Genomic DNA, 16,677 nt, shown 5'->3' on the forward strand with positions numbered 1-16,677 from the left:
TTGGATGTTTTATTTTTCATATATCAAAGAGATAATGTAAAGAAATTTAATGAGACCCAACTGGCTATCAAACACAAATTGAGCTACACATAACACATAAGCTACTCATAAGTAATTCTCAGTCACTTGTTGAGTCGAAATAGATGCACAACTTACATTATTTCAGTAGTACACCCAAATGACAATAGTCAACAGTCATGTGTTTTACTTGCTATAGTTTACTTCCATGTTTTTTCTTCATTAAATAGCAATGCCAAATGTAAATCAAATGTAAAAATGAAAATGTTTCATATTTGTATAATGTCTGAGCATTTCCTGGTTTCAAATAAGTTCCAGATTTTAAAATGTAAAGAGAACTTCAATGAAAAAATCATGTTTATTTTCTGACACAAACTGTGTTAATCTGCTCAATGAAATTACTGACAAAAAGGTGCACTGATCTTTTTTTGACTTTGTCAACATAATGAAGACGAGACGAAACAGACCCATTATGCCGAGAATCAATCGGTTTTAATTCAAGCATACCAACTTTAAAAGAATTTCAAGACAAACATTAAAAGAGTTCAAATAAATAAAAGGGTAATTTCTGTTATTAATTTGACAAATACAGCATTGTGGTCTCTGGTACCCCAAACATAAAGACAGTGAAGTCATTCTCAAAAGAAAAATCCCTAGATGTTTCAAACCAGAAATAAAATGGCTGATGTTGTAAAAAATGTATATCATTGAAATCCTCATGACCCAAGGAATCCAAAGACACCAAACTCAATTTTAGGACAAACGGTTCAAAAGTTACAGGCAAAAATATCAAATTTTGACATTTCTTGACCCATAGGTGCCGCTGTCACCAAACTTTGCATGTCACCTCGGATCATGGTCCTGATAAAGCATTACAAATTTTGTTTCGATAGGACAAAGTATTGCCGAGATTCATCCTCAAATCCATTTTAATTTAAACAGCATTGGCATAATTTCTGAACGGTAGCACAAATTTAAATGATTTGTGGTCAATTCTGTGCGGCTTGGTCTGGAGATTATTTTGAACCACCGTTTGAACAAACCGGACAAAGTGAAGGATATGAAAAGTTTAAACTGTAAATGTCATAATCCAAAATGGCAGCCACTGTAATGGGCGGATTTTTAATGTAAGGGGTCTATTTGACATCAAGAGGAGAGTAATCAGACTAAAAAGAATTGTGTCTCTAGGACAAATGGTCCAAAAGATACACTTGAACTGGTGGTGGCGCTATAGAGCATGACCTAGAGACCCCAAATTTGGTATAGGGGCTATTCATGCCCACCCCTATCAGTGTGCCAAATTTCATAATTTTTCTATGTACGTTAATAGGGCTGCCATTGACTCCCAGCCAGAAGAATAATAATACTAACTGATACAATAGGGGCTAGCCCCTTTGGGGCATGGCCCCTAATGGTGTCACTACATCACTACAGCACATTAGGTATTCATTCATTGGCTGGTTGTTATTCAGTCACACCCATGCCAACAAAGCGCTAATTGGCGATTAGGCCGAACAGATGCCGTTCATGCTAGTCATACAAAGGTCTCTATCTCACACTATCCAAACCGCTCCTGCTCTCCTCACATACCTGAAACTAGAACAGTCGTGCTTTACCTGTTACAAAGGCTATAAACTCTGTAGCTACAGCTTCATATCGGATGGTAGGTTGCCATAGATTCTTGGGTAAAGGGATATTTTTTTTTTTTTTATTCTTTTCAGTTTGTCCTTTGTCCATTTAGTTTTAGTTTTGTTATTTTCGTTTTAGTATTTAGGGCTGCCAACGCAAATGCATTGACTGTTATCTTTTAAATTAAGAACATTACATTTCTCACCACTGTCTATCTATAGTGGCATTTTCATTGATAATGCTTGTGCATTTAAAATTTAGGAAAGTCAATCAGAAATGCATTGCTGCATTTTTCTGAAATGGCACTGGATGGGCTCCAGTTTAACAAGGCTTGTGGGAATGGGTTATGTAGGTGCTGGATTGTTTGTGTTCTTCCGGAAACAGTCAGCTGGACACCTGCAACAGATTTGAGGGGAAAGTGAGTGATTATGTGGTGATGAGAGGCCGTGTGTCTTTTATTCAGATTACAGTCTCACGTTCTGTCCAGAAACTACTACACTAATCAATTCATTCTGCGCAAGCCAAGACAAGGTCAGAGTCTGTGTTTGTAACAACACCAGCACATCTTTTTGAATTTGAACCATCTCTGGGAAGGAAGTCAGAAGAAAATGTCTTAATTACAGTGAGCAAAATATATAAACTAACTCTAAACTGTGCTGGGTAGAAAACTTACAATAATTGTTGTTATTTTTTTATAGATCAGATTATTACATTTTTACAACCCATAGCTTACTATTATTGTGTTGCACACAGTTTATAAGGCAGCAAAGTAATAGCAATATCAGAGATCTCAATATGAACTGAAACATTTTTCATCAAATTCTTCAAAGACCAAATTATTTGGGCTATGATATCCACATTAATTTTATAGCTCTATACTCTGTTACTGTATGCTAGTAATTGTCTTATTTGTGTCAATTTTTATTCCTTCACAAACATTTTAGGAAAAAAAAGGTAGATACTTAAAGGGATAGTTCACCCAAAAATGAAAATTCTCTCATCGTTTACTCACCCTCATGCCATCCCAGATGTGTTTGACTTTCTTTCTCCTGCTGAACACAACAAAGATTTTTATAAGAATATCTCAGTTCTGTACGTCCATACAATACAAGTGAATAGTGACCAGAACTTTGAAGCACCAAAATGCACATAAAGGCGTCATAAAAGTAATCCATAAGATTCCAATGGTTTAATCCATGTCTTCAGAAGTGATATGATAGGTGTGTGTGAGAAACAGATCAATATTTAAGTCCTTTTTAACTTTAAATTATCATCCCTGCCCAGTAGGTGGCAATATGCACAAAGAATGCAAATTGCCAAAAACAAAAGAAGAAGATCTCTTAGGATAGAAGAGCACTTAGAAGGGCTGTTTGAAATTGGAGATTTATAGTGAAAAGGACTTAAATATTGAACTTTTTCTCACTCACACATGCTATATCACTTCTGAAGATGTGGATTTAACCACTGGAGTCATATGGAATGGAAAAAGAGTGTTTTGCTGCCATAAAACAATAACTATGATTATTCAAACAGAAAGTTTTTTGTCAGGCATTATAAGTTAAAGGTGCTGTAAGCGATTTTAGCCGTTCTAACTTCCTCGAGACTGAGGCATTGATTTAGCCACGCCACCTCTTTCCAAAACACAACACATATACCACTGAAACCAACATAAAGCATGTTCCCATGCATGTCAAACACAACAGTAGAGAAATGGTGCCCTAAACTGACAAATATAAATCCGAATATGACATTAAGCCTCAATAATTCACTGTAACATCAAAACTATGAGAACGGGCAAAATGACTGACAGGCAGAAAGCGCCTCAGATGCCGTCTGACTGGCTACAGAATGAATATGTCCGCAGTCCGCGGACACTTTATTTGACTTTTTACAGAGATTATAACTCTTACAGTGATCAGCTTGATATCTCAGGGCAGTTATTTCAGTGATTTCTTTCAAGGAGTAGGATTTTTTGCATTCCTTTCCATAAAAAATATTGCTTGCAGCACCTTTAAAATTCTGTATACTTTCCCCATACATCTGTATTTTCCTTTACATATAAGCTTTGTGGACGGACACGTTAATGACCCCTGAACATGCATTTATACATGCTAATAAATTTGTGTCTCGCAGGTCGCCCCTGTAATCAAAGCCAGAATGATGGAGTACGGAACAACCATGGTGAGCTATCAGCCGCAGGGAGACAAGGTCAACTTCTTCCGTATGGTCATCTCCAACCCAGCTGCTACCTTTGAAGACATTGACTTCCTCATTGAAGAGATTGAGCGACTGGGACAGGACCTTTAAAAACTCACGGCACCAAAACCTCTTATTCTTGTGTCCCTGAATGGATCAGCTATTTGTTGTGAATGTAACGGTAATTCTTTGATTCCTCTCCTCCAGTCACATAAAGATAATATGATTAAAAAAAATTAAGACATGAAAATATCTAGATTTTAGTATTGTAGCGTTGTTGTGGGCTTCGTGGTTCAAAGCCCTGTAAAATGTTACTGTCTGCTTTAACTGTCTGTCTAGTGTCTGACAAAACTTTGTTTGTTTACACATGTTAAATGAGAATATGAAAAGTTGCTTCTATTCAGTGCAGGCCGTACCTTAGTTTCTATTTGATCAGTTAAAGTGCCAGATAACATCAATCTATATAATTATATTATGAGCCATTTTTACTGATTTGATTAGTCAAGCTTATAACCATTTAAGAGGTTTTTGAAAGAAACAACTTCAATTTCTTAAATGGGGTTAGTTGTTGAAATCCAAAAACAAATAGTACGCACATGAACAAGCACAAATATGCACAAACAAACTAGAATTCTAATATCATCTTGACAAAAAGCTGCCAGCATTTATACTGAAGAATAATGTTATAAACATGTAACTGTAAATCTAGAAAGTGAGCAAAACTCATCATGACTGGTAGGTAGACACACATGAGAGTAAATCTAGCCAATCAAACCATTCCATGTGGTCTTTAAATTGCTGAGTATCACACTGGCAGTAAATAAAATTAGCTGATTTTGCGATGAACGAATCACAGCTAATAAATCTGTGGATGGCAAGGAACCATCATGTCAAATAAGATAAATAAATCAACCATTTGTTCAGCACTATCATTCAGTAATATCCCTTGTAAAGAAACAATGCACATGCAAATACACTGATGAGCCAAAACATTATGACCACCTGCCTAATATGCTGTTGGTCCTACACGTGCTGCCAAAACAGCATCATCCCACCGAGGCATGGACTCTACAAGACCCTTGAAGGTGTCCTGTGGTATCTGGCACCAAGACATTAGCAGCACATCCTTCAAGTCCTGTAGGTTGTGAGGTGGAGCCACCATGGATCGGACTTGTTGGTCCAGCTCATCCCACAGATGCTCAATCGGATTGAGATCTGGGGAATTTGGAGGCCAGGGCAACACCTTGAACTCTTCATCATGTTCCTCAAACCATTACCGAACAATGTGTGCAGTGTGACAGGACACATTATCCTGCTGCAAGAGGCCACTGCCATCAGGGAATACATTTGTCATGACGGGGTGTACCTGGTCTGCAACGATGTTTGGGTAGGTGTCACGTGTCAAATTGATGTCCACATGAATGGCCGGACCCAGGGTTTCCCAGCAGAACATTGCCCCGAGCATATCATAGACCACCGGCTTGTAGTCTTCCCACAGTGCATCCCGGTGCCATCACTTCCCCAGGTAAACAGTGCACACATACACGGCCGTCCACGTGATATAAAAGAAAACAGGACTCCTCGGACCAGGCAAGCTTCTTCCACTGCTCCATAGTCCAGATTCCACTCTCGTATGCCCATTGTAGGCACTTACGATGGTGGACAGGGGTCATCAGGGGCACTCTGACTGGTCTGCAGCTAAACAGCCCCATATGCAGCAGGGTGCAATGCACTCTGTGTTGTGACACATTCCTCCCGTAACCATCATTAACATTTTCTGTGACTTGTGCCACAGTAGACCTTCTGTCAGTTCGAACCAGACGAGATTGCCTTCTTTGCCCTTGCGCATTGGTGAGCCTTGGGCGCCCAGAAGCCTGTCGCTGGTTTGTGGTTTGACCCTCCTCGGACCACTGTACTCACCACTGCTGTCCAAGAGCACCTCACAAGCCTTGCTGTTTCAGAGATGCTCTGACCCAGTCATCTGGCCATAACAATTTGGCCCTTGTCAAAGTTGCTCAGGTCTTTACTCCTGGCCATTTCTCCTGCATTAAGCACGTTGACTACGAAAACGGATTGTTCACTTACCATCTAATCTACCCAGACCTTGACAGGTTATGATCAATGTTATCCGCTACACCTGTGAATGGTCATAATGTTTTGGCTCATCGGTGTATATATGAATAAAGTACATTAGTTATTATGTTGAAATTTAGTCAAAATGACATCTAAACAGCTTTCCTACATAATAACATCAGATTTATTAATTCATGTATTTATTTAGCTTTGTTAAATACTGTAGAATTAAAGCTATTTCAGGGTATTAACAGAGCTAATATCTGAATTTAATGTTAAGTATAAGTTCCAAGAAAATAAGCATAACTAGGATTCTGCCCTATGATAGTGTGTAAATAGACTTTTAAGATGTACCAAGTACATATCTATGTGAATACATCCATGTACTGTATATAAGGCAGAGTCTATTTGTGTGGTAAATTATCTCTTATTTTCTCTATTAAAAAAAAGTAAAAAATAATCATAAATAGTTGATGAATTCTGCTTGTGTGTGTGTGTGTGTGTGTGTGTGTGTGTGTGTGTGTGTGTGTGTGTGTCAGATAGATAACATAACTGCATAGATATACTGTATGTATGAAGGATCTGGCTTTAAATACATTAGAAGCCACTGCATTTTAATATACTAACAAGAAATTATTAGTATAATCATTTCTGTGGTTATGAAAACCATATTTTAACCAATGCTGGTTGTAATTGTGCCCAAGTGATACACTTGACATCCTGTGCCAATTTGTATTTATGTGTCTTTGTAACTGTATTGCCTTAGTATTAATTGCCAGTATTGTCTAGTTCTCCTAAAGAGGAGCTTGTGCACTTTAGCATATATGTATGATGACCAGTCCAATGGATGTTCTTAGTTTGATGTTTTAAGAAATTGATCGTTGTCTGAATGTGTCCCAGTTTGAGAGTTGCTTAATAGCTGAAATCATTAGTAGACTCACTAATGCTAATCTTACTACCTTTTAAAATGGAAGGGGCAAGGAATGCTAATTTCGTCCAATTATTTTTAGATTTGGGTGTCATTTATGTTCCTTTTTAGGATCGACAAGCAGTGTGTTTTAAGCTCTTAAAATCACAACAAACACATCGACATCTCACTGTGGTAGTCTTGAAATGCTAGCTGTGACATTTTCTCCCTGCTGCTACAAACCTGCTCTCTTTGCACGTGCATGAACGCCTTGCCTTCCGAGCTTGTGAAATACAATCCCAAATATATAGCCTATATAGTGCAACTGGTGTTAGTTTTAGTGTGCAAAATGGATAGCTTAGCTTCAAATATATTACTCTGTTGCTAGCTTGCTCACTGTGTTAGCATTATCAGACGTATTTATCTGCTAAGCAAGCATGTTCGATGTGGCTAGAAGTTGTATGCTTTTGCGACAATAATCTCTATCTTTCGCTCTGCCTCTTGCTTGCATTGTCTTCTGCAGCTTTAATATTACTGTGTGTAGATCCTCTGCATGCCTCTGTATAAGCATATTGGACATCTCTATCACGCTATCTTCTTTCTATGTCTTTCTCTTCAGCTTTGCCAGACCTTTAAGTGCAGTGCTTTCTCCTATGTTTCATGGCTACCCACCATGTCCATCAGTTTGTCATATGAGGATGTTTCATGAGTCCGACAAATCAGAGTAACACCATGACTGGGAGTATTCAGTTTGTTTTCTTTCTCACCCAACATTAAAAGAAATGTGATTCTTTGAGGAACTGAAGTTCAGAAGAAAGTTAAAAACTAGTGTGTGGAAATTATACATATACTATACTGTATTGAGGAAGATAACATTGCCTCTCTAAAAATCCAGTTCTCTTGAAATGTGTTTTACTTTTAATGGGAAAATATGAATAAATGTTACTGCCAAACACTTGCGTCTGGAGTTTTAATAACATCACTGACTGTTTGACCAGCATATTATTTTCAGTTTTCAATCCTTTAAGATTCTGTTCAGTGTTCAGTGTCATTTTTTTTTTTTTTTTTTTTTTCAGCTCACTCAATTTATTTAGGATCAAATTTGTCAGAATGAAAACAATCTTTAGTGGCCTTGGCTATGCAGATCACTCGGTACTTAGAGTTAGGGATTTTTCAAAATCTCTAATCATAAGTACTAAACTTCGATGCACGACTCACTCCTGCAAATTGTGTTGCTTGTTGAGGAGATTTGCAATTACTTTTCAATTGCTATTACTGCACAATAAAACAGGCAATAAAATCCTGATATCAGGGAATAACAGCCATGCTGATGGATGGAAAATACAGCACGACTGTGAGTGTGATATTGTTATTATACAACAATTCAACGAACAAGTAAATAAATAAGTAGGGAAAAAGAAAGGAATATCATGTGGAACTACTTTCTTATGCCACAGGATCTGCCGTTGCACCCCAAGCCTCCATTACTAATTAGAATACCACACTTTAGAACTAGTAACGACAGCTTGGGCTATGAGTGAGAGAGTTACCCGAGGGACCAGAATATCATTGGATTCTTTCACATTAGCACTTTTGGTGAGCACCCAGGTTCATTTAACGTCAAACTCTGTCTGAGCTCACCGAAATTCAAAACACCACCCCCAGTGGCCGAAGCTGGAAGTGTTTTAAACGTATGGCCATGTGCAGGTTCCAGTTTCCAGATGAAATGTCCACGGAGTGGCACCAAAAGCAAGTTGTTTTTATTTGTAAATGATGTAATACAGTAAACTGGAATGCATATTTTATGAACTCCCAAACCCAAACCACAATACTTGGAGAGACTTGGAGGTGGCCTTTTTAGACTTGCAGTAAACATCTGCTTAGCAAACACCCTGAACATCCAAGCAACCACCTAGTAGTACCCAAGAAACCAACCCAATACTATAGCAACCACATTGGTATGTGTTTACCACTCAGAACACCATGGCAATACCCTGGCAACCACCCAAAACACTCTAGCATCATGGCGGCAAGTTTTGATCAGGTTGGCGCTACTCATATTTTCACATTTTCTAGAAATGTGAAAATTTCTAGAAAACTCTATCCACTGACCCTAGAACGGCCCTTACTGAAAATCATAAGGCATTCTGTTTAGTTTGAACACACTAATAACTTTATCCAACCCAAGATTTACTTGTTCTTTATAAAGATGATATATAAAGTTAAGTGGAATGAATGTGGAGTGGTTTTCCAGTAAATTCTCTGAGTCAGGGAGAGTTAAGATTCTAAAGGGCCTACAGCCAGTGCTCTCATGTCTATGAAAAACTCTGTTTTACCGCATTTTAAAATAGCAGAGCACTTTCTACTGCCAGTATGAAAAGCACTTCAAACATGCCTGTACAGAACACTTTTGCACTGTTGTGGCATATATTCAGTGTTTTAACCACTACTGTCACCTTCAATCGATCTTCAATCACCCTTCTGTCTATCTATCTATCTATCTATCTATCTATCTATCTATCTATCTATCTATCTATCTATCTATCTATCTGTCTGTCTGTCTGTCTGTCTGTCTTAATTCTGCTGTTGTGACTGTTAATGTCTTGTGGTGAGAGTCTATTAAATAGAAACAGAAAATTACATTGCCATGGTTATTTGAGTCATTGGGGATGTAATTTCATTTCATGAGTGGTGTTGTGATGTGCTGTGGCTCCCAGGGGATGTGACAGGAATAATTAATTCCTCAGCGTGCACAAACGTTGACAGATATCAGCCTACAGGTGGCACTGCTCCCTTAAAAGTGGTTTCCAAAGGTACAACATGCCATTGTGTGTTGAACAGATCACTTTTGCAGAACATTGCTCAGTCTGCCACTGACTCTTTGGTTCTTTTGTGCTTTTAATATTTTGAGTGCATCTTTTGTAAATGCAGACATCCTCTCACCAGTCAGACCTCATTTCTCAAACAAAATGAAACACTTCCAGATGGTATGTCTGTGTCTGCTTTAAATCCGAAGTCATGACTGCAACAGATATAGAAGGGAAAAAAATGCTCAAAGACCCCAAAAAGACTTAATTTTAATTTCAGTACATCTTTTTGCAGTGACCACTATGTGTATATGGTATATATTGAAATTATATAAATAAACAGAATTAAGATGAGATATATTTGATTAATTCTAAAATTCACATAAATCAGCTTATAACAGGGCCATATCCACCACAGACATTGAGGGGACACTTCCCCTATAAATTCCAATAAGCAGTCAACCAATATGTGATTCTTAGTGGTTGATAAATTACTTGTAGTCCCCCACAATCCTGAAAATGTGGTTAAATTCTTGGGTTATAAAATACAGTATATAAGATTCATGTAAGATTATGGTTGCTGAAAGTATATGTCTCTCTGATCTCATTTCTAATTTGTGTGTACTGTGCTCAATTGTGACTTCCTTCAAATTTTATGTAACATTACCCCCACATGCATCCATGCGTCAAAACGGATGGGTTACAATCAGATGCATATTTATCAATAAATATAAAACTGTATATTTTGTCAGTGAATATACATTTGAATTATAATTGTATTTTATTTAAAAAAAAAATTTTTTTTTAATGTTTTTATTGGCTGAGATGTCTTTTATTCCGTTTCAAAGACTTCAAGATTCACATGCATTTGATTTGTGGAAAAAAAAATATTAAATTGTGTAAGTAATTGAACAAAACCTATTGAACATATCATATTTAGTATGCAAATAAGTGTTGGAGAAGCTCATGTTAAACTGTAGCTACCCAAGCTACAAGCTACTCATAACTTAAAGTAGTAGAATTACAGTCAAGCTACTCTTTTAAAAAAGTAGTTACTACTTAGTAGTTACTACAAGCTATTAACAAAAGTAGATAACTACACTGAAGCCATTTAAAGAAGAAACTATTAAAGCAATATCACATAAGCAAGAGTGCTGTATGTCCAGCTATCAGCTATTATTCGGCCACAGGCTCGAGGCCACAGGAAATCACAGCCATGCTGATAGATGGACTATACATCAGGATTGCGAGTGTGATATTGCTTTTATGCAACAGTTTAAGAAACAAGTAAATAAATAAGTAGGGAAAAACTAAGGACTGTCCCAAAAAAACACTCTTGTGTGTGGAACTACTGTCTTATGCCACGGATTCAGGATCTGCCATTGCTAGTTTGAAAGATGTGCCCGTTACTAATTTGAAAATCACACTTTAGAACTAGTAACAACAGCTTGGGCTGTTTCTAACCAGGTATTGGATAAACAAAGATGTCTATGTGTCTGTATGAGAGAGAGAGAGAGAGAGAGAGAGGGAGAGAGAGAGAGAGAGAGAGAGAGAGAGAGAGACTGAGGGTGTGATTACCTGCGTTTGTTGCAGTGATGAAAAGTAAGACTGCAGCTGTTAGTTTAACTCCTCAGCTGTAGTGCAGTAGTAATGTGCTCCTATTGTGGAGTATGTGCTATCGGAATTATCCTATGAGTATTTCACTCAAGTTCAAGTGTTTTGTTGTCGGATAGAAAACATGGAGGATGCCTGTTTCATTGTTGTATCAGGTAGGCACCCTGAGCGTGTTTGATTTTTCCGTCTGTCACGACTCTCAGCTGTGATTGGTAGTAATGCTGAAGCTGTTAGTTTAACTATTTTTCTCAGCTATTGTGAAGTAAAAAATCTGAGTGCTTTAAAGAAACTCACGCTCTGAATGACAACACACAGTTTGTCAACATCAGCTCAACTCGTTCATAGCACACAAAAGACTGTCTTTTTGAGACACATTGGTTTGGAATGCCACAAACACAAGCAGAGTGAAACAAACAGTAAAGCATCCCAATGCTGATGGTGTGAGCTATCAGCACTCTTGGAATGCCTCACATCCAATCATCATTTTATATAACAATCAGATTATGTCATAAAATGTTGCAATCACAGAATTCAGTAATATCACTTGATAGTTAATTCATTTTGTGACAAAAATTAACCATGAAATATAGTAACTACAGTTTTGTTCAACCATGGTATTTATAGTAAAACCACAGTAATCACAAAATTAACCATGGTCACTACAATATTACAATATACACATGGTTACTACAATATTACTATTTTAGTAAAACCATGGTTAAAAAATATCAACTTCATTAAAACTAATAAACTAGGAAACAGCTTATTTTATATAAATGAATCAAAATATAGTGATAAAAACAGTAATTAATTAAATATTTCGCTTCAAAAAGAAGGTAAATTCCCTTTAAGGCTACACTGGGCTCAAGTAAATCAGTGAATCATTTATTGTGAACTAGATCATTTACAAATGATAGAACCAAAATAATCGACTCACTAAAATGAATCAGAGTTCCCAATGCTAAAAATTAGATATTTAACATAATTAATTGACATGAACTGTCCAAAAGAACCAATTCACTAAAATTATTTGGTTTTCCCAGCGCTACATGAGAGAGAGAGAGAGAGAGAGAGAGAGAGAGAGAGAATGGTTTAGCTGAGTGTGTTTGTTTACTCCTTGGCTCCAATGCTGATTTCACGACAAAGTGACAAAGCAAAATGCAGCATTTTGTGATGCTACAGCGCTATTCAATTGAAAATGTAGCTTGTTACTAGTAAAGCTACACTATTGTGAAAATAGCTGAACTACTGCACACTACTAAAAAAAAAATTTAAGTTAGTAGTGTTGCTATTTTTAGTTAACTACTCCCCAACACTGATGCAAACATTCTATGAACGCTGTGATATTAGGATTGGGACTACTCATGCCATTTGCCTAGAGGCAGAGTCAAATAAATCAAACCCAATATCTGAGATGCCTATGCTGTTGATTGCATATGCTGAAGCGACACCAGACTCAACTTCACTGAGGTTTGGCAGCACAAGGTTTAAAGCTGGATTTGCATTATTGCTACTATCAGAAATAAACACTTCATTGTCAGTTGCAAAGAAAAATGAGACAAATTCAGCCTGTTTTTACTCTCTACATACATGAAATTAATTTCCCAAGTCTTTTGTTCTTTTTGTTTTTAATTCTTCTTGACAGTCAAAAACTCTGCCAAAAGCTTTCAGTATTTTCTTTCTTTTTTTCTTTTATTTTCTTGGCTCTCCACTTTTATTTTTCTTGTTGCTGCTTACAAAGGCAATTTTGCTCCATATATATCTGTGGAGTTTAAGACATCTTTCTCAGCTATACATAGAAAACCATCAGTTACCCTGTTATCTGTTTAGTCCCATTTCTAATCACATCACTGCAGATAAAACATATCAGCTGTGTGCATGAAGTGATCGACAGTTTGAGCAGAGTCTAAGTCTCTGGGTTATTCTTTATAAGTGATTTTACAGTGATTCCTATTTCCTTCCTATTTATTAGTATTTAATTTAAAAGGCTTTAGGTTAACAGTTCATAATACAAAACAATCTGCTTGTAATGGCCTCTCTGACACATAGAGAACATCCAATCATCTTCAACCACTTATTCTGGAACCAGGTCATGGACATTGAAAACATATGAAGGCAATTCCTCTGTTTTCTGACAATTGTTACATTTCAATAGCTGAATATAAATGGTTTGAATATGTGCTTTAAGCCACCTTTAACTGATCATATATAGGATGTCAGCATTTACCACATTACCCTTTAAAAGTACCATAATTATATTACAAGAAAACCAATTGAAATAGAGCTTCAAACTAAATTTTTCTAAAAACATGTGCATGAAAATGGCAATTCTTACATTTACTAACTTACAAACAAAAGTATTATTTTCTGCTTACTTTAGAAATGTAATTTTGAAAAGTAATTCATAAGAACATATATTTTAACATTGTCTGAAGACTGGCACTTGCCTTTGCAAACATTCTGTCTTAAGGCCTATACACACCAAATCTGTTTTTCCGGTACGAATGAGCTTTTGAATTGGAACAATGGATTCCTATGGCATTATTCACACCGCGTCCAACAAATCGTCTGCTGAAAACACAAAGGTTTTTTTTTTTTTTTTTTTTTTTTTTTTTACAGAGATTGGCCTGCTATTTTTTTTCCTTCGAACTGCAATGAAAACTGACTGACCAATTAGATACAAGCTTTTTGCCACTTTTCCAGAATCGCTGCAGCTGCTCAATCCAGCCCGTTGGTGGCGCTAATATATATAAATACAGTAATACAGTAAAGTTGAATATAGTAAAGACCATGAGCCTGTGTTTTCTTTTAAATAAGTTTTTATATTATGCATCATATTTTATACTATACCTGTTATTATCAATGTACACTATACATTTGGAATATACTCGTACAAAATACATGCGCAAAATACATGTGCAAATATAAATAGGAGCTACTGCATATTCATGCAACAGCACTCTTTTCTCATTTCAGTCACATAAAAAACACATATTCGATATTTCAAAAAAAAAAAAAAAAAAAAAAAAAAAACATCAACAAAGAACATAATGGAACATTTATGCCAAATTAGCAACATCACTGCCTACTGTACAAGGGTGAAATAGTTTTTTGTTTCATTCATTACGATCTCGCTGTGAATAGACCTTTCGTCGGAAGTTCGTCTCGCAAATTCATCACGGATTTAGTGAGAACAGGCCTTAACGTCTCCTTGTCTGTTCCACTGAAGAAAGGAAGTCATATAGGTTTGGAACGACATGAGGGTGAGAAAACAGTTAAAAAAAAAAAAAAATTGGGGTGTCCCTACAGCTTACTTTATTAAAATAGTACATAATCTTATAATTGTATTCTTTATTTAGCTATGAAGTGTCGTTTTTTATTTTTCAAAATCCTAAAACTTTGTTTAGTATCAGGTATAATGTATACTCTGAATACCAGCTTTACAATGTGGACTTAGTCTCAAGTCCCTCTTGTAATGTAAGTCTCCTTCAACAAGATTTTTTTTTTGTCCACTTTCTCATCCACCAGGACAAAATCATAAGTAACCTTAACTATAGTAATCATTATTGCCTTTTGAAAAACAACACTAACAAAAAAAAAAACAAAACAAAAAAAAAAAAAAACATTTAGTTTGCTAAATAGTTTGAGGAATGCTGATATCTTCTGAAATGACCAGGTTGCAAAAGCTTTCAGTCGTGCTACACACCAGTTTTTGCCTGTTTTGCTGTACGGGGCAGTTAATTCATACCAGATGTGCAGTGCAGGTTATTCACTGGTCCTTTCACAGGACTATCCAACAAGACTAAAGGACACGGACCTCTGCATGGCAGCAGAATCTGATGTGGTGTCACCCCTTGAGTTCCTGAGGTACCTTTTGACATGCATAAGTCCAGCCATGTGTTTAAGAGGTCAGATTTCAGAGGTTACATGTAAAGCAGAGGTAAAGACCTCGAGTTAGAGGGAATAGAGAGATATTGGGTTCAGAGATGTCGAATATCCTGTCCTCAAAGTTGATTTGAACAAACCCCTAAACCTAAATATTGAAAAGTTGGAACATGGCTCATCCTTTACTCTATGTGCTATGTACATGAGTGATACCTCAAATTTTTCAGCTTAATCAGAAAGGATTTTTTTTTTTTTTTTTTGGTGATAGGAGAAACAAGTGCACACAGAACATTACAGTGAGACACAGAATAGAAAACAAGGTAAGAGTATAAACAGACATACAAAAAATAGGACATATAACATAGAATGGCATATGTACATGTGCAAGTGGTAATATATGCGCAAGGACGGGGTATGTGCAGTTATTGAATTAAATATGAGTGAATTTACACTGGCGGACAAAATTTTGGAATAATGTACAGATTTTGTTCTTATGAAAAGAAATTGGTACTTTTATTCACCAAAGTGGCATTCAGCTGATCACAATGTATAGTCAGGACATTAATAACGTGAAAAATTACTATTACAATTTGAAAAAAAAAAACCTACTTCAAAGAGTTCTCATCAAAATATCCTCCACGTGCAGCAATTACAGCTTTGCAGATCCTTGGCATTCTAGCTGTCAGTTTGTCCAGATACTCAGGTGATATTTCACCCCACACTTCCTGTAGCACTTACCATAGATGTGGCTGTCTTGTCGGGCACTTCTCACGCACCTTACAGTCTAGCTGATCCTACAAAAGCTCAATAGGGTTTAAGATCCATAACACTCTTTTCCAATTATATGTTGTCCAATGTCTGTGTTTCTTTGCCCACTCTAACCTTTTCTTTTTGATTTTCTGTTTCAAAAGTGGCTTTTTATTTGCAATTCTTCCCATAAGGCCTGCAACCCTGAGTCTTCTCTTTACTGTTGTACATGAAACTAGTGTTGAGCGGGTAGAATTCTATGAAGCTGTCAGCTGAGGACATGTGAGGCATCTATTTCTCAAACTAGAGACTCTGATGTACTTATCCTCTTGTTTAGTGGTACATCTGGCCTTCCACATCTCTTTCTGTCCTTGTTAGAACCAGCTGTCCTTTGTCTTTGAAGACTGTAGTGTACAACTTTGTATGAAATCATCTCGGTTACTGTTGTAACCTCCGTTCCCTGATGGAGGGAACGAGACATTGTGTCGATGTAGTGACACTAGGGGTCGCCCTTGGGAGCCCCAAACACCCCTGATCTTTGAGAAAAGGCCAATGGGAATTGGTGAGTGGAATTTGCATACCACTCCCCTGGACATACGGGTATAAAAGGAGCTGGCTTGCAACCACTCATTCAGGTTTTGTGCTGAGGAAAAGCTACCATTTCAGCGGGTTGTTCAATGTTGTGGCAGGAGGGACACAATGTCTCGTTCCCTCCATCAGGGAACAGAGGTTACGACAGTAACCGAGACGTTCCCCTTCTGTCACTCACTCGACGTTGTGTTGATGTAGTGACACTAGGGG

The 16,677-nt window shown here is 37.0% G+C and overlaps 1 protein-coding gene across 2 annotated transcripts in view; it reads left to right on the plus strand.

The window, feature by feature from the left end:
- LOC127431853 (glutamate decarboxylase 2) overlaps positions 1-7,778 on the plus strand; it is a 29,855-nt gene extending 22,077 nt beyond the window's left edge. For both annotated transcript variants that reach the window (XM_051682465.1, XM_051682466.1), the window contains one exon: positions 3,781-7,778. In XM_051682465.1, coding sequence (XP_051538425.1) covers positions 3,781-3,954 — 174 coding nt within the window. In that variant the 3' untranslated portion in view covers positions 3,955-7,778. The remainder of the gene's footprint in view (positions 1-3,780) is intronic.
- Positions 7,779-16,677: the final 8,899 nt, after the last annotated feature.

This window comes from Myxocyprinus asiaticus, chromosome 41 (genome assembly GCF_019703515.2).
Source record: "Myxocyprinus asiaticus isolate MX2 ecotype Aquarium Trade chromosome 41, UBuf_Myxa_2, whole genome shotgun sequence".
Taxonomy (NCBI): domain Eukaryota; kingdom Metazoa; phylum Chordata; class Actinopteri; order Cypriniformes; family Catostomidae; genus Myxocyprinus; species Myxocyprinus asiaticus.